This window comes from Aulonocara sp. 'chitande type north' Nkhata Bay, linkage group LG3, assembly GCF_057382095.1.
Source record: "Aulonocara sp. 'chitande type north' Nkhata Bay isolate Kocher_YH1m ecotype deep benthic linkage group LG3, A_spYH_male_GT1.1, whole genome shotgun sequence".
Lineage (NCBI taxonomy): Eukaryota > Metazoa > Chordata > Actinopteri > Cichliformes > Cichlidae > Aulonocara > Aulonocara sp. 'chitande type north' Nkhata Bay.
The window spans coordinates 35,148,187-35,174,148 of record NC_141346.1 but is presented as its reverse complement, the minus strand read 5'-3'; the positions used below and the strand labels follow the sequence as shown (position 1 = coordinate 35,174,148).

Sequence of the window (25,962 nt, the reverse complement as noted above, 5' to 3'; positions counted from 1 at the left end):
TTTTTGGGTCATGTAGTTATTTATTATCTTTATCTCTGTGTTGCAGCACTGTGGATTATTATATGTAAACGTACACTGTGCGCAGTGTTTTGTTCACTTATTCTGGCTAAAACCCAGAGAACAAGTTAGACAGGTAGCAGAAGCGAAGCATAAGGTAAGTCCGCAGTACGAGAACAAAAGCAAACGACTCACTGCAGAGACACGTCGGGAACCAGACTACATTTTTGACAGATTTCTATTTTCTGGAGAGCATGGAGGGTAAGTAACTATTAAATAGACATTACTCCAACGTATGAGTGTTTGTCACTCTAGTAATCAAAATCCTAAACTGTGACCTATATTTTTAATTAACTGAGTTAATCTCAAGAACTATTTTGCTATGAAAAATGTTTAACAGTATTGCTGCTCTAAGCTTTATCAATCTTATAAATACAAGCAAGATTTCTGGGTATCAAGGCTTGTTTGCTGACACATGGCTTGCAGTGTAGTACTGCAGTAAGATTTCTTTTAAAATCTCAAACATGCTTTAAATTTACTTTGTACTTGCATCTGTTTGGTTGAAGTCTCTATATGCAGCGTAATCACAAGGACCAATAAATGACACTGATGAATGATTAGCTAAAAGATTTCAGACACTCTTATGCTGTAGATGTCAGTGATATTTTCCTTCAAATCAACCAGAATGATACTAGGTTTGAATCACATTTCTTTGTGTGTAATTTAAAGCAAAAAACAAACAAAGAAACAATACAAATCACCCCTTTTAATTTATTAACTGATAAGAATGTTTGTTGGTAAAGCGAGTCCAGAAAGAGTTGGGATTTATAACTAATCTGTTTTGTCAAAACATATATGTGACATTGTTCATGCAAAATTTTGCATGTAATTTTTGTATGTACCCTATCCTTTAAGGAGATAGGGTACATACAGACACCTATATCCCCCATGTCTGTTTAACACTTTGACTCTCCAAAGCGTGATAAAGACAAGCATGCAGAAGTTGCAGTAACACCAGAGGGAGCTTTTTTATTTCAAGCCAACATGAAAATAATTGTGGGAAAGTGTTAAACAAAATTAATTAACATATTTACATGTATATACATATTAAGCTTAATAGTTTGTGACTGTTAAGGACACTTGAATGTACTTATGCAATTATGGTTTTTTGTTCATTACGGACTTCTTAGCTTAATATATCATCGCCCCCTGCTGGTCGCGAAAAATTTTTCATACATCTCCATTTCACGTTTTGGAGAGGCATGGTGTGAAATAGACACGGTGGTCCGGCGTGTCTATTACACGTTTTGCTGTGATACTGGGTTGATACATTTTTGATCTGAAATTTGAAAATTGATCAGAGATGAAAATCAGATGTAATGAGTTAATCGGATTTTTTCATCTATTCATTTTTTCTTCCAGTGACAAAGACAAGGAGAATTGTCCTGCTGGGAAAAACTGGAACTGGGAAAAGCAGTCTGGCTAATACCATATTTGGCGAGACCAGATTGAAGATTAATCATTTTAATGACTCAAACGCATGTTTGTCTCAGAGCGAGACCAAGACTGTTGATGGAAGAAGCCTAACTTTAATCGACACTCCTGGTTTCTTTGACCCAAGCAGGTCTGAGAAGTTGGAGCATGAGATGTTGAGCTGTATTACAGAGTGTGCTCCAGGTCCTCATGCTTTTCTCATTGTGCTCAAAGCAGAGAAATTCACAGAGCACGAAAAGGCTGTCATCGCACAATTATGTGAACATTTCTCTGAAGATGTTCTTAAATACGCTGCAGTGGTTTTTACTCATGGTGACCAGCTCCCTGAAGGAATGAAGATCAAGGATTTTGTTAATGAAAGTGAAGCTCTGAGTGATCTGGTGAGGAAATGTGGGAGTCGGTGCCACGTCATTGACAATAAATACTGGAAGAACAACCAGGAAGATGAATATAGAAGCAACAAGTTCCAGGTGGCAGAGCTGCTCAATAGCATAGAAGATATAGTGACAGAAAACAATGGAGGATACTACACTAATGAAAAGCTCCAAACACTGGAGACAGAAATACAAAAAGAAGAAAATCGGGTTAGAAAGTCATCAGAAAATCTGTCACAGGAAGAGATTAGAAAGCAGGCTAAAGTTAACATCATTAAGAGACACATGGAAAATGCACAAAAATCATGGCTTAAATATTTTGTGGGTTTTGCTGTCATCACAGGATTATTTGCAATTGTCTCAGCTTTGTTGATCAAATCAAAGTTTGGAAAGGGATCTGTTCCACCTGTTCCTGTTCCATCTGTTCCTGTTCCACCTGTTCCTGTTCCATCTGGTCCGTCTGTTCCTGTTCCATCTGTCCCTGTTCCATCTGTTCCATCTGGTCCGTCTGTTCCTGTTCCATCTGTCCCTGTTCCATCTGTTCCATCTGTTCCTGTTCCATCTGTTCCTGTTCCATCTGTTCCTGTTCCATCTGGTCCGTCTGTTCCTGTTCCATCTGTTCCTGTTCCATCTGTTCCATCTGTTCCCGTTCAATCTGTTCCTGTTCCGTCTGTTCCATCTGTCCCTGTTCCATCTGGTCCATCTGTTCCTGTTCCATCTGTTCCATCTGTTCCTGTTCCATCTGAATCAGTCCCCATTCCAGTCCCAGAACCTTTTGAAAAGGAAGTTGTGGGGGGGTTTGAGGCCATTTGGAATAGACTTCATGCTTTGTATGAGATAATATACAATCCATGGAATCCATTTGAATAAACACAGATCCACAGCCATATAATAAAACAGCCTAATCATTATACATATAAAGCTTACATAAAAATATTGTCATTAATCTGTGTGGGTAAACCATTGTATTAAAATAGTTTAATAATTTGGCCCATTTGGAATCTTTATGGAAAGCATAAAGATTTTATTCTGTTTTGCAAGTTCCTGAATGTGTTGAGTAAATACAATGTAGTGGTCATATATTAAAACATGTATGCTAAAATATAAACATGTGTTCCTGGCAATTGCAACTTGATTATGAAATTGTTTGATCTTCTCAGGTTTGTGATGTTTTAAAGCTTTTATATGCAGAGGTACCAGCAGCTTCAGAGGACCTTTACATAATCATTTACATGTACTGTGCATCAATAAAACAACTTTTTAATTATGTGACTCAGGTTTTTTTTTTCATTTGTATATTTTATGATTCATTGATAACAATTCCAACCAAACACCCATCCTGTTATCAAAAGGTATTGTCCGTGTATTCGTAAATACACAAGTCTGCCTGTAAAGTTTACCCTTAAACCTCTTTGCCAAACAGCTCTAAGTACAACACCAAGTAATATGTTTGTCTTGGGATTGTTTGCTTATGACAATGACAAAATTTTATTTCACATGTATTAAATTGCTTTTTACTATTACTCACTAAAACACAGCTGTTGTTGATGGGTGCATAAAATCCATCAAAATATAACATATTAAGTACATTTTGCTATTGAGTATTTACTATAAAGTAAAAAATAAGTAATTTAAGATAATACATAAAATTTCTTTCCATTCCATTCTGTTAGACAGACAGACTGTATTGTCGTTTAAATTGAGACCTGCAGTGCACATAAGACTTTTCTTCTATTGGCTCCAATAGTGTGAATGCATGAGCTGACCATTTTAAACTTGAGGAGAACCCAATCACCTCACTATTAAGTGACCGTGTAAACCGTGGCGGTGGTAAATAGATTGGTACAGGAAACATTTCTTATACTCAGAACATGTTATACAGTTTTCCTCATTCCCACTTACTTTCTTTCAATGCCAGTGTGCTTTTCTATGTAACATTCACAACGGGGTTCAGTATCTCTCCTGACGATACTTCAATATGCAGACTGCAGCAGCCAAACATCGAAGCAACAACTTTCAGATTAGTGGAGGATTAGCAGATCTACCTTCTGAGCTACAGCCACCAATAAATAACTTGTGACTATTGGTATTTGACCACACCTGAAACTCAGCGTTGTGGCTGTTTCATTTTGTATTTGTACAGATGCCAAATAGTTTGACCTTACCCAGAAACAAGTTACTCCACCCAAAAAACGTGGTATTAACATTCAACTGTCACCTTCCCACTGTGGCCCAGAGTGTCTTGTCATTTTGACTGTGTTATGTTTCATATTCTTGAAGCTGTGAGCAGGAGTTCTAATGCTACATGGTGATCTAATCATACTATTTCTTCTATAACTACTTTTGAGCATAAAAATCATGCAATATATATAAGATTTTCAGTCACAAAACCATATAACTGTCATATCTGTGACACAGAGTAACGATGAAAACCATGTTCCACTGGATGTTTTATGAGTTTTCTGACAATTTATTGGAGAAAACATGAAAATGGTTTTTGTTTTTGAAGAATCAGGATTCATAATAGGTGGCTGGTAAAACATGTAATTTTTTATTTTTTATTTTTTTTAAATTTCAGATCATTTTTAAAATGTTTGTCTAAAATAGCCATATTTTAACAGAAATGGTGTGAAATGGATAAACAACATTTGTATCTTTGTGTTTAACTTGTGCTTGTGTTTGTTATGCATGAGACAGCATGTCCCTATTAAAATGTAGCTTCTGGCTCATATTCAGACCATATGTGGCTGATTTTGATTGAATTATTTCGAATTCTATGTATTTGTATATGCATATTAAATATGCTACAGTTATTACAAGACATTGGAATTTAATCAATCAATCAATCAAGGCTTTATTCGCCACGTGCAGGTTGCCCTGCAGTGAAATAGGACACCCCCCACCCCCCACCCTTACATACACAACACAGACATCACATGGGGATACAGGTCGGAGATCGGTAGCGTTACAGAAAAAAGACACTGAAATATACACTACAATGGGAAAGTACAAGAGGAAAAAAAGAGACCTCTACTCATGCTGGGCTCCTGGGAGGACAGCATGAGAACAGGAAACAACAGAACTCTTCTGCACAAAAAAAGCACATAAATGTCCACAGCACAACATTATGGAACACGTGACAAGCCACAGGGTCGGGTGGGGGGTGAGGAGTAATCCGAAGCAAACACAGCAGCCACCCTGCCCAACGCTACCATTCCAGCGCGGGCTCAGACCCACCGTGTTCCCAAGAGGGAACAAGCATCGGAGGCATTTGGAAAGGAAGGGGGGATGAGTGTGTGCATATCAGTGTATATGTATGTGTGTGCGTGTCCAGAGTTCAGCTGAGACAGTGTCCTTCGCCCTGCTAGGCTAAGTAAACAGTCTTCCAGCCGACCCAGGTGGCCTTGCATGGAATGGGAAGAAACAGACTAAACACAGTGGTTATCAGGGTGTTTTTGTTCGGCTCCAGCCTTGAGACCGCAGCTGGCGCCAAGAGGGTTTCCGCATGAAGTGATGGTGCTTTTTACTTTAGTGCGAACAACTCTAAACACTGTGTCATCGTTTAATAACTGCAGCTATGCATTAATGGAATTACGTGTACATGTGCCAGTAACCTGTCAAGAGGGAATGAATGCATCACTCTTCCATTTTTCAAACTGAACTTAATTAAAAATACCTTCTTTGTTTGAAACTTGTTTAACTAGCATTGGAAACCGAAACATTTTACCACTCCCTTATTCAAACACTGAATTGTTCTATTTTTAAAAGCACAGAAGCTTTACTGTGCTGTTCAACACTGGGGCATAGTTATAAAAGCATCTGCTTAAAACCTTTTTTTTAAAGTTTTGATATTATATGTGGCTTCTTGGTTTTCAGCCTTATTACCATTTATTAAATAAACAAAATATTGGGCAAGGGTTAACATGATGACCTGCTCTAACTGTACTTCTTGTACAACTGTTTTTTTTTTCATCTTTTTACCCTCGTCCACTGCTTAACTTAGGTTACTGCTTAGCTTTGTAGCAATGAGCTTGTTTTAAAAACCAACAAGAATGAGACCATGGTTACAGCTCCTTCTTTTAATTACATCCTAAAATCATTCATGCCCTCCTTTTTGTTCAACTGATAAGTCCACCATTTGAAATCTTGGTGTAATATTTTATTCTTCTCTGGGCTTCGACGCACATGTAAAATCTTCGTTTCATTCCTGTTAAATTTATTTAAGGAACATTTCTAAATTCCAAAATATCCTCAGCTGAACTGCAAAAACGTATTCATGCATTGGTGTCATTGGGTTTAGATTATTGTAATGCCCTGTTTGCCAGCTTGGACAAATCTCTTTTATGCCTCCAAGCAGTACAAAATGCTGGCCAGACTATTAATATGTTCTGGCAAGCAAACTCACAGAACTACTGTTTTATATTCTACACATTGGCTCTCAGTAGAGTTTAATGATTTAATTAACTTCTGATTAATTGAAAAAACTGAATGAAAAACTGGATGTCTTGCCATCAGGATCACTGGGATATTTCTGAAGTGCTCTGAGGCTCATTTTGGTCTGCTGTGAACTGTCAGTGTGATGTGATATAGAAACCGCATATGTGTAGTTTCCCTTTCTCTGTGCAGTCTCCATGACGCACACAGCGAATGACAAAGATCCATGTAACTCATGGCATGCAGCCTCTCTTTCTCTTGATGGTAACACACATTATGACTACAATTGTACTTTTGTACAGTTTTTGTGTAGTTATGTGGTTAGAGGTTCTCTCCTCCTTTCTACACTTTATTTTAATTACATATGAATTTAATAAATGTATATATTCTTTAATCTGATAGTAATAAAACTGTTGTGAATTGTTTTGGCCACATGTAAGTCTGAATGTGAGATTTTGACAGCTCTAAGCAGCAGGTACAAATCATCTGCAAAATCAGCAATGTGGTGTTTTGGAGTTGCTAATATGACAAAGATGTGATCAATAAAATGGCCAAGCTATCGTACTTGCTTAATGAAATCAGACATGACCTGGAAACCCCAACAACAAACTTTCTTCCATCTCTTTACTTTCTGGTATTGGGGTCTTTTCAACATTTTGTGGCTTCTGTAGCAGCAGTTTCACAGTGTGTGCAGTTAATAACCTCTGCTTTATCTGAATTCAAAAGCAGAAAATTAGAGGTCATCCAGGTCTTTACATCTTGAAGACACCTGGATGCCTTCTCTCCTAACAAGACCAGAGGTCCTTTAGAAAGTTTCCAATCATCCATGAAGTCCATGTAGTTTTTTTGGACTACATGGGCTTCTGATTTTGCAGATGGAAATTTAAGAACATGCAGCTAAAGATGTCCCTGGCCCTGATCCAGTTTGTGGGGGGTTTATTAGATTTTGGCAAATCTAATATAAATTTCAGTGACCTCTGATTGACGTAACATGGTGTCATTACTGCCGACGTAAATTGTAATTTTTTTCTGAATGAAATTATAATTATAAATTCAAAAAATATTATAATCCTTGCCAGCTGCAGCTCATTGTCATCAACAGCAGCAGCCTCCCTACTTAACTGTGTGAAATGTACTAAAACAATAAAAATGTCATGGTCTTTTATATTTAGATGTGTTCTGTTGCTGGCTCACATGCTATTGGACAGTCTTAATAATCCCCACAATGCAATAAGCACTGCCAAGGTACAAGCCAAACAGGTGCAGAACAAAACGAAAGGTGCAGTCACAAAGTCTTTGGGTTGTGAGTAATCGTGTGTCTCTGCCCTGGTTTTGTTTTCTTTCAAAAAGATGGACGGTAAGTTATTATCATTTATTCTGTATTAATAGTCAGCACAGGACACTTAACTCCATCCAAGAATAAAAATGTTTGTTTTCATTGTCAAGATTAAATGTTTTAAAGTAAAAAATATTATGTTAATAGTATAGTATGTAAAAATAGTAATTAAAAAATATTTTTTACAGCAGCTTTATAAACAGGATAAGTTTGTTGCTTCTATTGCATCTAAATTCTATTTATCCTTTTGTATATATTATTTTATTACATTCTATTGCATATAGTATTTTATTTAATTTTATTCTATTCTGTACAGTTGTGTACAGTATCTTATTCTTATTGTATTCCAGTGTTCTCTAATTTTTGCTATATAACTTTGCACTGTCCACTTTCTGCTGTGACAAACAAATTTCCCACCTATGGGACTAATAAAGGTTATCTTATCTTATCTTAAATCAGGATCTAGCTGAACAACCAGGTCTAAACTGCACAATGGTCTGTGGAATTAAACTCTTTCTTTTCCATATTTACTTGTAAGCCAAAGCTGACTGATTTGTAAAGAATATGCGATTTTACTATTTTACTTACACTTAAAAAAAGCAGACTGGACATTCATTTTTTAATTGTAGTGTCATTAAGGTTTAAGTGATATTTTACTGCTTCTATACTATTTCTTGCACCTTTTTAGACAGAGCAATAGATAAATAACTGACACTGAATCATTACTGTTTTATAGAGTCAGCAAGAAGGATTGTGGTCCTGGGAAAAACTGGAGCTGGAAAGAGCAGTATTGCCAACACCCTGTGTGGAGAGCCTGTGTTTGAAGTAAATCATACTGCCAAATCTGGAACACAGAAATGTCAGGCAAAGTTCATGTCAGTCAGTGGAAGAATAGTGCTCTTTATTGACACTCCTGGATTTTTTGACACAAACAGATCTGAGGAGGAGATGAAGTCTGAAATATTGAGGTGTATCACAGAATGTGCTCCTGGTCCTCATGTGTTTCTCATTGTGCTTAAAGTGGATAAATACACAGAGCAAGAAAAGGGTGTGATAGACAAAATGAATCAATATTTCTCAGATGAAGCGCTTAGATTTACTACAATAATCTTTACTCATGGTGACCAGCTTCCTGAGGGAATGAAGATCGAAGAGTTTGTGAATGAAAGTGAAGCTCTGGGCGATCTGATCAAGAAATGCCGGGGCCGCTGCCACGTCATTGATAACAAATACTGGAAGAACAACCAGGGAGATGAATACAGGAACAACCAGTACCAGGTGGCAGAATTACTCAAAACCATTGACAAGATTATTGAGGCAAACAAAGGAGGCTACTTCACCAACGACATGCTGCAAGAAGTGAAGAGAGATATTCAACAAGAGGAAGGTCGCATCAAACAGTCATCTCCAGACTTAACAGAAGAGGAAACTGCAACAAAGGCAAAACAATCTGTGTTTAAAAATCTGTTGTCAAAAGCTGCAGGAGTAACAACAGGAGCTCTACTGGGTGCATTCTTTGGTGGAGCGATAAAATTAATGAAAGCAGAAAGAAGTCTAGGTTTAGCAGTAGGAGTAGTATTAGGAACAGCAGCAGGAGTAGCTGCAGCAAAAGGAATGATGGCAGACGCAGCAACAGCATCTGACACAATTCCTGCTGGGTCTGCAGAGCCAGCAGCTGAATAGCATCAAGGTTTGAAACAGGTGATAGAGCTTACATACAAACTATAGCATTAAACCACATTTTTTGAATGTATAAAAGGGTTAGAAATTAAATCTCTGATTTTTTCCATCCTCTGTTAAGCTCTCAATAAAGTACCTTTAAAATCCACAGATGTACAGGATCAGCATATATTGCTAGATAACTGGGCACAACTACTCACATTCACCTTTACAAGTTGCCATCAGAGCGTCATTATTAAATTTATAGAATGGGAAGTTTTGGAATCTTTTTGTTCATCGTGATTCAATTTCTGTATTTGCACAGCACAAAGTTTCTTAAGAGTTTTTGTTGAAGACTTAGTGTTAACATATAAATGAATATATATATTAATTAATATATATAAATTAATATATGTAAGCATGTGAGTTTTTACCTGTCCATATGCTATTAAAAGCCTTTATGTTGTAGTTGATATTTCAAACTTTACTCATGACTGTGTCAATTACTCCAGGTAAAAACAAAAATCTCTGGATATAATATTAATAGATCTATAACTTTCAAATAACTTTTGCTTTTGTTTTGTGATGTTTTCTTTGTTACAAATGATGTTCAATTATAAAACACCTAATTTTTTCACATGTAACCAAGTGTCTTCACTTGACAATATTCATCTTTTGGCTGGATGACTTCATGTTAATGATGAGCAGTAAATAACTTTTACTTTCAGTTACTTTCATTTTGATTAAATAATTCAGCAAAACTTGTTGAACCTCCTCAGCAGGTTCAGCCAAACATGTTTAAGAGGCAGTGCCAATTTAAACAGTAACTTTCATTTTTACTTAAATTGGCTTCCACTGACTTCACTTCAGCTGAACCTGCTGATGAAGTTTAACAAGTTCAATTAGAACTGCCACAGCCATTTTCAAATCAGAACAGTAATGGAAACTGCTGGGATGAGTGGACAGACCACTTTAAGTTGTTCTATTCTTTAAAAAAAAAGATTTGATCTTAAATAAACTTTATTATAACATCAGTGTTAATGCTTTTAAGTGTTGCTCATGTTGCCAGACTCCTATCAAAGTTTCACTTATTCAAAACAACGAAACAAGTTAGACATTGTCAGGTTCTTTTATGAGAGAAGATGAACTCAAGAAATAACTTTCTCTTTTCTTTATTCAAGCAGTCAAAGGTTCAAGTTAAAAAAAAAGGCTGCCGTGTCTTTTTGCTACCTCTTAGATCAAGATGGACAAAGAGCACCACACCCAGGAAATAAATGCTTTTTATTATATGTAATAAACATGACACTAAGGTGATTGGGCAAAAGTTGGAGGGAAGTTCTCCTTATTTCACTGAGATCCAGTACTTCGGCTCATGTTTCTCCTGCCATTCTCTGGCCACTTCTTGTGTGTAGATGCTAGCCTTGTAGTCAAGACCACCCAAACTGAGACCAAGACAAGACCAAGACCAGAGGACAGACGCACGCTCCACTTGACTGTCGCGTCTCTCACCCTCTGTTTTTCACATAATGATATTATCCTATATCCTCGCATGTGATTGGCCACAATATGGAGGGATTGGAGCATAGCTGAGCCACTGTGTGAGAGCTGAGCACTGAAAGGAAATTAAGTGAGGGTTGAAATGACTGAAAGATTAATAGGCTCTGTTTTGAGTTTTGTTCAAAAAAAAAAAAAAAAAAAAAAAAGACGAACAACTTCATATAGGGAAAAAATAAATATCACATGTGCAGGACACCTTAAACTAGTTTTTTTAATTAAGCAGCAAGGCAGAACAAAGTCGGGGATGTATCAAGACACAGGGACTAAACCCCAATTCAACCAAACCCAGAACTGATCCGGAATTAAAACAGGACTACAACAGTAACCAAGACAGAACCAGAATCAGAACTAGATGATAGTAGCACTAAAACATCCTGTTAGGTGTGGCTGTGCGCAGACAGGAATAGGACCCAAGGTGCAGACTCCGGAAACAGAACTTAAACCAAAACAGCTTTAATGCTGAACTCAAACATAACATAACTGGGGAAAAGGTCAAAAATAAACTAACACGGGCGGATTGACAAAACACACAGCAAAATAAACGGTAGATCGCGACACGGACACAGAGAAACACAGGGCTTAAATACACAGAAGGAGCAATCAGGGAATGAATAGCAGGAGGGAAACACAGCTGGGGCAAATCAGAACTGACGAGACAAAAGGAAGCGTAAAATGAACACACTGAGATAAGACAGAGACCTTCAAAGTAAAACAGGAAACACATAACACAGACTCACATGCAGGCACTACAGAGGGAACAGAGACGTGGGACCAGGGCAGACACAAACACTGACTGAACACGGGGATATAGGAACTAAGGATACACAGAGACGCGAACTAGACAAGGGGATACAGGTGATAGGGGAGACAGAGCAACTAAAGACAGAGACATAAACCATAAGACAGAACTCAAAGAAACCAAAGACTAAAAAGTATAAATGATATAATAAACTCAAATACCCTGGGTCAACGACCCAGGCATCTAACAGTACCCTCCCCCCCCTTAAGGGCTGGCTTCCAGACAGCCCAAACCAAAACAAAAAAAACCCCAAAAACAACCCAACCAGGGCGGGCGGCGGGGGAAACAGGATGGACGGCTCGAAACAAAACCAAACAAGGAGCCAGAAACAAAAAAAAGAACAAACAATGGAGCCCGGAAAGCAACAGAACAAAAAACAGGCTCACGACAGGCGCAGGCGGCCAGGAAAAACAGTTCACAAAAAGTTCAGGGGGCCGACCCGGAGGCTGACAGCACAACAGTCCAAACCCGGGCAGTTCAGGGGGGCGGCCCAGAGGCTGACGGCCCAAGAGCCCAGAAAACAGTTCAGGGGGCCGGGCAGGCAGGAGACACCGGCGGCAATGGAGTAGGTCAGGAGGCCGACCGGGCGGGAGGCACCGGCGGCGGAGCAGGTCAGGGGGCCGTCCATGACGGCAACGACGTCCAGTCATCGGCCGGACAGGACGTGCAGGCTGTGCAGGACGAGCAGGACGAGAAGGACGAGCAGGACGAGAAGGACGAGCAGGACGAGAAGGACGAGCAGGACGAGCAGGACCAGACAGCATGGAGACCTCAGGAGCAGACGAAGCTGAACACTCGGAGGCCGGACCAGGCGAAGCTGAACACTCGGAGGCCGGACCAGGCGGAGCTGAACACTCGGAGGCCGGACCAGGCGGAGCTGAACACTCGGAGGCCGGACCAGGCGGAGCTGAACACTCGGAGGCCGGACCAGGCGGAGCTGAACACTCGGAGGCCGGACCAGGCGGAGCTGCAGACTCGGGGGCCGGACCAGGCGGAGCTGCAGACTCGGGGGCCGGACCAGGTGGTGGAGCCGGTGGTGGCTGAACGGCCTCGCCAGAACCATCAGCAGACACTGGGACGTGCTGGCTGGGTCCTCCCGGACCCCCAGCTGACGAGGCAAGAGGCTGAACGGGCCCCTCGGACCCTCCAGCCGAGACAGGTGGCTGAACGGGCCCCTCGGATCCTCCAGCAGGAAGAGACGGCTGAAGCGGCCCCTCGGATCCTCCAGCAGGAAGAGACGGCTGAAGCGGTTCCTCGGACCCTCCAGCGGAGACAGGTAGCTGAACGGGCCCCTCGGACCCTCCAGCGGAAACAGGTGGCTGAACGGGCCCCTCGGACCCTCCAGCGGAAACAGGTGGCTGAACGGGCCCCTCGGACCCTCCAGCAGAACCAGTTTGCAGAACAGATGAAGTGGGAGTGATGTCAGAGTGTCCAGAGTCAGAATGCTCAACAGTTCTGTTGTGGCGACGGCCAGAACTCCGTTTCCTTCGGGATGAGGAAACAGGAACCGGTGGAGAAAAAGAGACCTCCTCCTCATCCTCTGACCACATAGCTGCCAGGAAAAAGGCAGGTGAACGAGAACCCAGCTGGTGTGGGGAGGGAGAGGAAGTCCGTGGCAATGTTGAGGCAGAAGGAGAGTGTGTGTTGTCCTGGAGTAACGGTGGGGAAGATGTAGAGAGAGAGAGAGCAAGCTCACCAGCCTTGACTTGCTCTCTCCAGGCAGTAATGGTGTCGTCCAACTTAGTGTCCTTAGCAAACTGGCTAAGCCGGGGGTTAAAGCGAATGATGGCCTCCACCGCACTCAGCCCCACTGCCATGGTCCTTAAATCAGGGGACTGGGCAATGCGGTCAAGCAGGCTCACCATCCGCTCCATCTCAGTGTTGTACTCCGAGGAAAAAAGAGTCTGCAGGGTCCATGTTCTGGTCGCGATCTTCTGTTAGGTGTGGCTGTGTGCAGACAGGAATAGGACCCAAGGTGCAGACTCCAGAGACAGAACTTAAACCAAAACAGCTTTAATGCTGAACTCAAACATAACATAACTGGGAAAAAGGTCAAAAATAAACTAACACCGGCAGATTGACAAAACACACAGCAAAATAAACGGTAGATCGCAACACGGACACAGAGAAACACAGGGCTTAAATACACAGAAGGAGCAATCAGGGAATGAATAGCAGGAGGGAAACACAGCTGGGGCAAATCAGAACTGACGAGACAAAAGGAAGCGTAAAATGAACACACTGAGATAAGACAGAGACCTTCAAAGTAAAACAGGAAACACATAACACAGACTCACATGCAGGCACTACAGAGGGAACAGAGACGTGGGACCAGGGCAGACACAAACACTGACTGAACACGGGGATATAGGAACTAAGGATACACAGAGACGCGAACTAGACAAGGGGATACAGGTGATAGGGGAGACAGAACAACTAAAGAAGACAGAGACATAAACCATAAGACAGAACTCAAAGAAACCAAAGACTAAAAAGTATAAATAATATAATAAACTCAAATACCCTGGGTCAACGACCCAGGCATCCTAACACATCCTGACAACAAAATTGTAAAACCATATCCCAGATTGCAATTCCAGTTTCCAACAATGGCTACTACTGCAGCTACTTAGTTTTAATATTACTCTTATTTCTCTTTCTGGGTCGCAAAATAAACTTTTAACATATTTTCAGGCGAGAATGTAGCTGTGTAAACTTCAAATAACTTAAATATGTTGTTTTGCCTTTTTCAGTGTTCTATTTGTTCGTGAGTAAATTGGTTTGGCTGAGATTAAAGTTTTTATCTTAGATTAGATTAGATTAGATTAAATAAAACTTTATTAATCCCTCGGGAGGGTTCCTCCGAGGTTTTCACACAGCTGAATAAACGTTAAACAGAAAACTGATTAAACAGAAGTGTGAGATGGTCGAGAATCTACACCAGCGTTCAGTTATATTTTAGACAGCAAGGAACAGACGGCAGAGGTGACGTAATTCTGAAGGCTAGACCGTTTCAATTTCACAGTCGCTCATTTTCGGTCTACCCGGCTTTCAGACGACCCGGCCCACTTAGGTCGCGAAGGTGGACGCAGCCTCTGAATTTGGACACCCCCGGCCTGTTTCCGGCCGGACAATAATAACAGTGACATTTAACTTATTTTATCAAGTAAACACTGTAAAATTCAAATGTTTTGTATGTATATATATATACCCACCCCCCAACAGCCCTTTTGAATGTCTCCCTAATTCTGAGGTCTCAAGGTTGGCAAGTATGTGCCAGGCTTTGGCCCACATCAGTCTAAAATTGTATGTAACCATGAATAACGTGTTGCCATGTCCACCAGGAGAGACTGGACAGTATAGATGTAAAACAAATATGCCAGCAGTTTATCTCAGTTAATGAGAGAAGAAGGCATGTGTGTGGCTCCTTCACATACTGGACATTGAGTTGTTGTGTGGGGCACCAGTAGTCCATGTCTGTTGCTGTAACAGTAGTTCATGTTTAGAGTAAAACATCCCAGCTCACTGACTTGACAGGGGCAATAGTGCCTAAAATGCTGCTGAGAGATCTTTTTCTTTGTGGTAATCTTAGATGAGTAGTTTTATGGACCAAAACCAGCAGGTCATTCAGTCAGTAGCGGTTTTTGATACGGGTGACACGGGCGGTTGCCCGGGGTGGCATCGTGGTGGGGGGCGGCATCACGGGTATCGGCAAAAAAATAAATAAATAATTGCTCGTACTCATGCTGCCCGACATCAGCCAGCGCATATTGGGAATGGTACAGGCACCGATCGGTTTTCTATCGCCCATTTGCTGGGGCGCCCTCCGTTTGCGAGGTGCGCCTGCTGCTTGCAGCACAGGGAGGAGAGGGCGGGGCGGTGGGGGATTCTCTGGCTGGCTGGAGCAGCGTCTAATAACCAACTCGCAAAATAAAACAAAATAAAAACAAAACATCAGACACAGCGAGACCAAGACAAGACCAAGACAAAAGTCCGTCAAGACCAAGACGAGACCAAGACCACGTAAAAATGGTCTCGAGACATCCAACTCTAGTAGATGCCACCTCACCTATCACCATGGCAACCACCTCCTTTTTCCAGTCAGTCCTGCATAGAGAGATAGGGAGAAAGAAAGGAAGAGAAAAGGAGGAGGAAAGGAAAGAGCTCTAGATCCAGAGATTTACAATTTTGTTTTTCTCTAAGAGAACCAGACTCACAACGATATAACTTGTGAGGCCCACACTAGCAAGACAAGCCTCCTCAAATTCTTCCTAGAGGGGCCTTCGCGCTCTAAAATGTGTAATGGCGTCTACTTCTAAAACTATTGTACTATAATTAACTATGTGAAATAAAGGATAAAACAAATGTGTGATGCTGATTATGAGGTAATTGTGAGCTATGTAATATATATAAGGTAAATATAAGGTATTTTTGTATTGAAGATTACTAAATTCTGACAACAGGTTGAAGAATCAAAACATGAGGCAAGTGGCAGTACAAGAACAAAAGCAAACGACTCACTGCAGAGACACATCGTAAACCACACTATATTTTTGTCAGATTTCTATTTGTCTCAGTATGGAAGACATTACTCAAAAGTATGAGTCATTTTATTAATCAAATGCTAATAATTGAATTTATTTCAATGCTATTTCCCTATGAAGAAAAGTGTTTATTGATACTGGTGTTTCAACCCTAATTAATCTTATTAATACAAGCAATATTTGTGGTTATCAGCATTTGAATGAAACTGCATTTGAATAAAACAACAAATCCACACTTTTAAGCTTAAATTTCAAAACTTAAATTTTAACTACTGATTTTATCTACTGTTCTGATTTTATCTACTGTTTTTTTTTATCAATTTTAAATCATGTTTTTTATTTGTTTTTGTTTTTAATGGCTCTGTAAAGCACTTTGAATCACATTGTTGTTGAATTGTGCTATATAAATAAACTTGCCTTGCCTTATCAAGACTTGTTTGGTAACACATGGCTTGCAATGTAGTACTGCATTAAGGTCGTTTGTAGCATAATTACAAGGACTGATGAATGATTAGCTAAAAGATTCAACACATTGTTCTGTGGTTAATTCAGTGATATTTTCTTTCACTTTCTGAGGAAGAGTTTTTCATATGTATACAGACTAATGATAAGCACAATGAAACTAGGTAAGCAGTATATGCCTTTGTGTGTAATTCAAAGCGAAATAGAACAAGAAAAAACAACTCTCTTTGGACTTTTACTTATAAACCAGAAATTAGAATCTTTTAAGTTTTATTAATAATCAGATAATAACTACATGAAAATTAAGCTTAATTCTGAACTACTTATTCAACAGCTTAAAATTGAAAATGCTTATCACTTTGATTGTTTATTTCTTGTTGTTGTGTCTGGGTTTTTTTGTTGTTTCATATATATATATATATATATATATATACACACACACACACACACACACACAGGGTGGGCCATTTATATGGATATGGACATTAATATGTGTGAGGGGGCAAACTCCTCAAGATGGGTGGTGACCATGGTGGCCATTTAGAAGTCGGCCATCTTGGATACAACTTTTGTTTTTTCTATAGGAAGAGGGCCATGTGACACATCAAACGTATTGGTAATGTCACAAGAAAAACAATGGTGTACTCAACATGTGTCTTATATGGTGTTATTTCTGTACTTCAGACGCCACACACGTCACACACAGTTTCAAACATTGCTTATATGGCAAAGTTCCTCTTTTCTGTGTCTTATCTATTAATATGCCTGTGCACTAAAACCTCCTGTTTTTCAGTCTGGCTGAGCACTTAGTTTGTGAGTCAAAAGTGGCCTCGCTCTACAAGCCTTCATGATTAAAGTACATAAAACAAACTAATGAGCACATACACATTAAAAATATCTCTCTATTTCTTAACAGGTACATACACAGACATATCTTCATATAATGATTGTAGGATAAGATTAGTGGTTGATGTGGCAATTTCTTACTGTTTCTGTGTAGAAGTACCATGTTGGGTGCTTAATACTTCAATCTTTTGTATTTGCATATGTATATATTTACAATACTAACACACTTCACTAAGCAACTACTCCCCACCCCGAAGAAAAAAGAAAACTTAGTCCAGTACAAAAATCAGTAATTAATTTGTACTATTCAGTTCTGCTCAGTAGGTCATTATCAGAGATGTCGGGAAGCAGATGGTGAGTTAATCAGATTTATTCATTTTTCTCTTCCAGCAACAAACAAACACGAGCAGGAATGCCCTATTAGGAAAAACTGGAAGTGGCAAAAGCGGTGGCTAATGCCATATTTGGAGAGGCCAAATCAAAAATTTATTTGATTTCATTGAGTGATCCAACCCATGCAAATCCTTTCCATGATTATTTTAGGTTCGTTTAAAGAGTTGTTGTTGTTTTTTCGAGTGTTCAACAAACTCAGAGTCTGGTTAACATAATTTAATGGATTTAGAACATCACTCCATCCATCCTTTAACGTTTGTCCTTATAGGTGTCGCGGGGCAGCAGGAATCTATTCAAGCTGTCATCGGGCGAGAGGTGGCGCACACCCTGGACAGGTTGCCAGTCTATTTACAGACAACATTTCACTCTCACATTTACATCTATGGGTAATTTAGAATCATTAACCTAACCCCACATATTGTGTGTACCCAGAGAGGCACACAGTGCGAACTTGCAAACTCCACACAGAAAGATCCTGACCAGTTGATGGATTTGCAGGAGCTTCTTGCTTTTGTGGCAACAGTGCTAACACCCATCGAGCTGTCACTCCAGACATAAAGTACTATGACAGCTACAAGGTTTGATACTGAATTTTCTTAATGTTTTTGTCCTTGATAGGTTAAGCCACAATAAATAGCAATAGCATATACATGGTGTGTTTAAGCTTTTCGTCCTCTTATAACTCCAGTGATTTTCCTGCGGTTTGCAATCTTGTGTGATCTTGTGAATTTAGCAAGGCAGGTAACCAATAGAGATGGACCGATCCGATATTACGTATCGGTATCGGTCCGATACTGACCTAAATTACTGGATCGGATATCGGAGAAAAATAAAAAATGTAATCCGATCCATTAAATATCACGAAAGCACCTCACAAAACTTGCAACACGCCTAACTCACCTCAGAACGTTAGCACGTCGGAGCAGTCTGGATAGCATGTGGAGCTTCGCTAGCAACCCCGCATTTCATCTCCGACAAAGTTATCCCCGAGAGAAGTAAAGCGAGTGTGTAAGTCCATCTCTGAATGTTTGTAAAGCATTCCTGCGTTAAGCTTAACAAACGACTGCCTCTTCTTGCTGTTACTTCAATCATGAAACTGCTTAACGATCAGCTGATCGGCTTTTCTGTCGGGAGTACGTCTGTCTTGTTTGCTTTTGGCCCACTTTGCACCAGAAAGAGGAAACCAGCGGCTGAACAACAGCAGCACGTTTAAGCTCTATAAGCTGTTGTTAGAATGTATTTAATATTACTTTCTACTCAAGGATCTTTTTCTACGTAGCTGACGGCTGGTAACTGTGCAGGGGCGGATCTAGCAAAGTTTAGCCAGGGGGGCCGATAGGGCATTAACAGGGAAAAGGGGGCACAAAGACATACTTTTCTTTCTTATTCTCATTTAAAATGTCTAGCTTTTAATAAATAATTATCTGACAGCCAAAGTTTTAATTTGATGCAAAATGAATAGAAGTCCATTACTGTATATAGTAACTATTAAGTCTAATATATACACCCTAGTAAGCTATAGTACATTTTCCTTTGGGAAGGTACCATCTGTGCAGTCTGCAATTTTGTTGAAGAAAGATGTTGAATCTATTTAATATTTCTTGAAAAATAATTGATTTCTGTGCATTTTTTTTTCACACTGCATCAAATTAAGGTTGATTACGTCGATTAAGCATCATGAGGTGGAGGGTGGGGGGTGGTTCCCTATTTTTTATTTATTTATTTTTGTTGTTGCTGGGAGTTGGAACCCTATTAGTTAGGTTGCTTAATATATATGCTAAGTACTCTTTAAAATACCAGAATAGGGAGGATGGTGTAGGTTTAAGTTTATTAGATTGATCAGTATTGCTGAACTATGAAATATTTTTTTTGGATACAGGTATAACAGAATAGCTTTAGTGTAGTTGTTGTTTTAAACTTGAGTATGAACTTATACAAAATGCAGCAAGATATTTAAAAAACAGTTTTGTTGATTAAAAAACACTATATCGGATTCATATCGGTATCGGCAGATATCCAAATTTATGATATCGGTATCGGTATCGGACATAAAAAAGTGGTATCGTGCCATCTCTAGTAACCAACGACTCTCACTAGATTGTATCACGTCATCTCAACAAGAATAAATGTAGCAATTTTTAAGTTGTTGAATTTCATGCAGATTGTACATGATTTAATTACGTTAACCATAGAAATATAAAATATTTTTCTTCAAAATTACATGTTAGTCTTGTAAATGTAAAAACCCCCCAATTTCACTCTTTTGAGGCCATGATTAGTAGTTTCACCAAAATTTAGCTTCTAGCTCATATTCAGACCACAGGTTTGGTTTCTGATTGTAAGACTTGGAGTGGGTGTAAAAATTGACTTAGTTATTAGAGCTTCTACATGTTTTCAGCCCTAAATATTTTATATTTTTATGAATTTATCAAAAAAAGAAATTAGATGTGATGCACTGATTGATTGTTTAATAATGGCAGTTATGTATTAATGGCGAAGCTTTACAGTAAACCTTCACAGGCATTACAGTAAACTGTCAAGAGGGAATGACTGCATCACTCTCGCATTTTTCAAACTGAACTTCATTAAAAATACCTTCTTTGTTTGAAACTTGTTTAACTAGAATGAGGAACAGAAACATTTCACCCCTCCCTTATTCAACCTCTGAATTGTTCTATTTTTCAAGGCACTGAGAGGATTTACTGACACTATGTCACAGTTCAGTGTGCAATCACAGTTATTGAAGTATCTCCATGAGACTATATTTTTTCCATTAATCGCCTTTTTTAAATATAGTTTTGGTGTTATATGCAGCTTTTGATTTCCAGCCCTATTACCACTTACACAAGAAACAAAACGGTCCACATTTCATATATCAGTACTCGTCATCACAGTTTAATGTGATGACCAGTTCTGATACATAAATTATCAACAGTTATACAGTGACATGTTGTGGGTTTGCATGGATTTACAGCAAAACATATCTTCTGGGTGTACTGCAGCCTGCAGCATGAGGTGTTGCTCATTGTTTTGTGTAGTTACAATGTCAGTTAACAAGTTCGACCGGTGACAAACGAAAGCAAAGAAAAAGTGCAGCAAGAGAGCAGGTGAAAAACACACGGCAAGGACATCGTGAGGTCCCGGTGACAACTGTGATTTCTTTTTAACAACATGGACGGTCAGTCAAGCTTACTTTATATCAAATACAATTAAAGGGAACACATATGTGTTTAAAGGAAATGTTTTGTTTTGACAAACACAATTTTTAGCTTCTGATTAATTGGAAAAAACTAAATGAATCAATTAATTGCTCCAAATATTAGAGAGGGGCAGCCTTGCCATCAGGATCACCAGGATATTTCTGAAGTGGTCTGAAGGTCGTTTTGGCCTGCTGTGAACAGTCGGTGTGATGTGATATAGAAACCACATATGTGTACTTTCTCATTTTCTGTTCAGCCTCCATGATGCACAAGGGTGCATGACAAATACCCAGTAACTTATGTCATGTAGCCTTTCTTTCTCTTTATGGTAACACACATTATGCTTATAATTGTACTAATTGTGCAGTTATGGTTACAGGTTCTCTCCTCGTTTCTACACTTTATTTTAATTATATATAATCTGATGGTAATAAAATTGTTGTGAATTATTTTGGTCACACTTAAGCCTGAATCTGACATTGTGGCAGGCCGAAACAGCAGGTATAATTCATCTTCAGAATCAGCAAACTGGTGATTTGGAGTAGCTAATCTGACAAAGCTGTGATAGGAAATTTACCAAACCGTCAAGTTTGTTTAATGGACTCAGACATGATCTGGAACCCCTGACCTTAAAGTACTCAAAATAGAAGAGGCAACAAAATTTCTTCCATCTCTTCAGTTTTTGATCTTGGGGTCTTTTCAGCATAGTGTGGCTTCTGTAACAGCAGTTTCACAGCCCGTAAAGTGGAGTTTGAAGCTAATATGGCTGAAGAACGGAGAAAACAAAGGGTGACTTGTGACCCTGATCTGTGTGTTTACATTAAAAAGCTTTAGAAAAATAAATGTCTTGTTATTACACTCAGATTAAATTGTTATCATTTCAGGAACACAGCAAACACAGTTTTCACCGTAACTTATTACTGCTTGTTACTATGGCAATAACTCATTACTGTTTAGTGATGGACGTACACAAATTCAGCTGCATGCACTTTGACCATATGTGACACAGACACAGACACTCTGCAAATCAACTGTTAACACCATCAATCGCAAAATACAGACATAATGTTTTGTCAGTCAGGCATTTCCAGTTCAATCCTCGAACTGATGTACTTGTCTGTACTTGAATGTTACTGGATGTGATGTCATACATCTGAGGTTCTCAGTTGTTGAAACCTGTTGCTATTGTAACAATTTTGTACTACATTTAACTTACACACGCATGACCTATGTTCATTAGTTTGTTCTTATTGCACCCTCCTGCTTCAGTATGTCTTACAGTTGCAGTTGACCCCACTCCTCATCAGTAATATTCAGTATTGATCTTGGTCTCTAATTTCAAATCCCATCTTAAAACACATCTCTTTAAACTAACAAACTGATCATTATCTGTCTGTCACACAAATTTCCCATTGTCTTATTTTAGATGATGCAAAGTGATTTGAAAAGTGCCTGAAATAAAATGCATTACTATTACTATTGGTTTTTATTATTATTATTATTAGTGGCAGCAGTAGAAGCATTAGTATTACTATTAGTAGTAATTTGATTTACACATACAAAATTAATACATTTCCCATCATCTCATCACTCACTTCAGATGAGCACACATCCTCTAAATATCCATTTAACAGGCAATTTCATAGAAAATACATTTACTTAAGCAAAAACATAAAATAAAACATAACCAGCAAATTCAGCAGCAAACCAACAAGACATTTTGAAATTGACTTCTACATCTCTTCATTTACACAGAGTATTTTTGTCTTCCAGCACTGACTTCAAAGAGGATTGTTCTACTCGGAAAAACTGGGGCTGGGAAAAGCAGCCTGGCCAACACCATACTGGGAGAGAATGTCTTCAACGTATGCCATTCACCCATTTCTGAAATTAGTCTGCCCCGTTTAGTAATTAGGTCTGTAAATGGAAATAACATCAGTTTTATTGACACTCGTAGTATTTTTGACACAGGCATGTCTGAGCAATTACTCAGGGATGAGATAGTGAGGTGCATGACAGAGTGCGCTCCCGGACCTCATGCTTTTCTCATCGTCCTCAAAGTGGAGAAATTTACACAGCAGGAGCAAGATGTAATCAAAAGAATATGTCAAGATTTCTCTGAAGATGCTATGAAATACGCTGCCGTTGTCTTCACTCATGGCGACCAGCTCCCAGAGGGAACGAGAATCGAGGAATTCATCAGTCATAACAAAGAGCTCAGCAATCTGGTGGAGAAGTGTGGAGGCAGATGCCATGTTGTTGATAATAAATACTGGAAAGACAACAAAGAAGATGACTACAGGAGCAATCGGTTCCAAGTAGCAGAGATACTCAGGACAATAGACAAGATAAGTGAGGCAAACAATGGAAGCTGCTACACCAATAAGATGCTACAAAAGATAGAAAGTGAACTACAGAAAGAGGAAGAGCTCATTAGACAGTCATCAGCAAACATGTCAGTTGAAGAGATTGCAATTGAAGCTAAAAAGGGTGTGATGAACAAGCTGCTGATTATATTTGCAGGTACAGCAACAGGCGTATTGGTTGGAGCCTTTCTTGGTGTGGCAAAGATGGTCACATCAGCTTTTTTGAATCTGCAGGAGCAGACAGATGCAACAGTATCACTGGCTGCTATACAGAAAGGGTTAGAGGGAGGTCGGTTAGGATATGCTGCAGCTGAACAATCAGAAAGTGCATCGGAAGCCTTTAAGAAAGCTGCTAAAGCTGTCCTGGAACACACTGTTAAATAATGGTTAGGATCATGACAACGACAGAGAGTGGACAGCAAAGAGAGCAGAGAAAGGAGTGTTGTTTTCTTATGACTTGTGTAATTACGTTATAAGTAGAGATAGTGGCAGTAGAGGAACTGTTTAGGTATTTAGTCAAGGAAAAGTAGCATTTGCTAAACACTTACACTACTTTGTTCCAGTTAAATATTAGCAAGTACAGGTACTTTTCAAGAATAATTTTCTTTATACAATTGGTTATAGATGCTGATGCATTTTGTTTTTACAATCTATCAAAGTACATCAATAAACACAGATGTAAAACAATATATTTGTAAAACATTATATTTGTTGGTATTCACTTCTTAATCATTTCTGTCAGCTGTAAGCAGAGTAATAAATTACTATGAATTTGAAAAAATATTTTAAGCAACTTATAAATAAACACACATTTTAAGACCTTCAGGAGTGAACTTGTGTAAATGCTTTGATTTAAACTTGATTATGTCATACTACAATTCAATGAAACAGGTACATATTAAACGGAAATGTATATATCTGAATTTATTTCTTTTCTTTTCTTTTCTTCCAGCAATAAAAAAAAAAAAACTATTGATGAATCTCTGTAGTTTCTTAGGGTGAACAATATTATATCGACCTGGGAGCTGGTTATAATATACCGTGATTTGGTATTTATAGTATTTGCTATGCTTTAGCCTTCAAAATGTATTACATTGTCTCTCCTAAAGATTGGTATGTTTTTTAAATAACTCCTTTTACAAGCTTTTAAGATGTCTCCACTCTGTTTGTTTATGAAAGACAGACGGTCCAACTTTCCATTATTATTATGAGAAACCCCAGTATACTAGAAAGACATGCATATGACAAGGACACAATTAATACCGGTTTTTCATTATAAAGCCTGTAAACACAAATTTCCTTCTTTCTTTCATTTCTTTCAAATCACAGTCACAGTATCATCTATTAAAAGACGCAGACACCACCCCCTTAATCCTTTCTTCTATCCCAAACCTGTGTGCCCATTATGTAAACACAACCACATTCAGCATGTCAGCACATAAGCCACAGACAAAAAGACAAGTCTTTGACAAAGTAAGTCAGATAAATCAAGTCAAGTCACTTTTATTTAAATAGTAAATATAGTTCTGGGAGGAGTTGTTTTAACAATGTAACCATGTCACTTAATCTTCTCTTTTTTTTCTGAGTACAAGTAGATACACGCACCAGAAATAAGCAGGGTGTGTGGGCTTTGTCTCTGAAATATGGTGAGAAGCGGAGATGTTATTTCTCCATGCTGAAAATAAAACAGTTAACGTGGTGCAAGCATCTAAGAAGGAGACACCCGCTAGGTGGGTTGTTTCGTCCTGGACCCACAGCATACTGATCAGAATATATCTTTCAGCTGGCTCTGTTTCATGGAAGAGCTAGAGGAGGTGGCTGGGGAGAAGCTTGGACTGCTGCCCCCACCACCCAAACCTAGATAAGATGCAGAGTATGTATGTATGGACAGACTGACTGTTTATATTTATACTACAGGGGCAGATCTTGTGTCTAAGTCAGTGACCTCTGTTCCTTATGTGTACTACATAAGTCCACTCCTATGCTGTACTATTTCACTATCATCTCTCTATCACACAAATAACTAATACATACAGCCTGAAATTTCAATTCAACAATATCAGAGAATTATAGATTCTTTTGTTTTTCAAAGTATCTATCATATCTACCAGATATGGTGTCCAACATTAGAGGTATATCATTCCTTTGGCCTCTGTATGATCCTGTTACACAAGATGTCATTTGTAATAGATCCAACGCAATATCGTAGTTTACTTAAGTAGATAAGAGACCAGGCCCCACCTCACATTGACCTTTGTCATATTATCATCACATTTCACTTTTGGCTTATGTGTCCAACGTTCATAAAGTCTTAAAGGAATAAAAGAATTTTACATTGAAGACTATACATTCTCGTGATTGTCATACTGTGATCAGACATAGCCTTCTTCTTCAACCCCAATGATTGGGAAAATCATGTAGGAATAAAAAGAAATGTCAGTGTAAATCATGATATGGTCCAGAGTGTCGATTCTGACACACAGAGGCCTACTAGTGGGTCC

At 39.0% G+C, this 25,962-nt stretch overlaps 3 protein-coding genes across 3 annotated transcripts; all 3 read left to right on the top strand.

Annotated features, from left to right (window-relative positions):
• The first annotated feature begins 147 nt into the window (after window positions 1-147).
• Window positions 148-3,124, top strand: LOC147335334 (GTPase IMAP family member 7-like). Its single transcript, XM_086287485.1, has 2 exons — window positions 148-258; window positions 1,420-3,124. The coding sequence occupies exons 1-2, from the start codon at window positions 252-254 to the stop codon at window positions 2,733-2,735; spliced, it is 1,323 nt and encodes a 440-aa protein (XP_086143611.1). The 5' UTR covers window positions 148-251; the 3' UTR covers window positions 2,736-3,124.
• A 4,441-nt stretch (window positions 3,125-7,565) lies between these two features.
• LOC147335333 (GTPase IMAP family member 7-like) lies at window positions 7,566-10,553 on the top strand. Its single transcript, XM_086287484.1, has 2 exons — window positions 7,566-7,656; window positions 8,372-10,553. Exons 1-2 carry the CDS (start codon window positions 7,650-7,652, stop codon window positions 9,316-9,318), a joined length of 954 nt encoding a protein of 317 aa, XP_086143610.1. The 5' UTR covers window positions 7,566-7,649; the 3' UTR covers window positions 9,319-10,553.
• A 9,821-nt stretch (window positions 10,554-20,374) lies between these two features.
• On the top strand, window positions 20,375-24,398 carry LOC147335332 (GTPase IMAP family member 9-like). The gene is made up of 2 exons (XM_086278214.1): window positions 20,375-21,073; window positions 22,869-24,398. The coding sequence occupies exons 1-2, from the start codon at window positions 21,067-21,069 to the stop codon at window positions 23,843-23,845; spliced, it is 984 nt and encodes a 327-aa protein (XP_086134340.1). The 5' UTR covers window positions 20,375-21,066; the 3' UTR covers window positions 23,846-24,398.
• The last annotated feature ends 1,564 nt before the right edge of the window (window positions 24,399-25,962 follow it).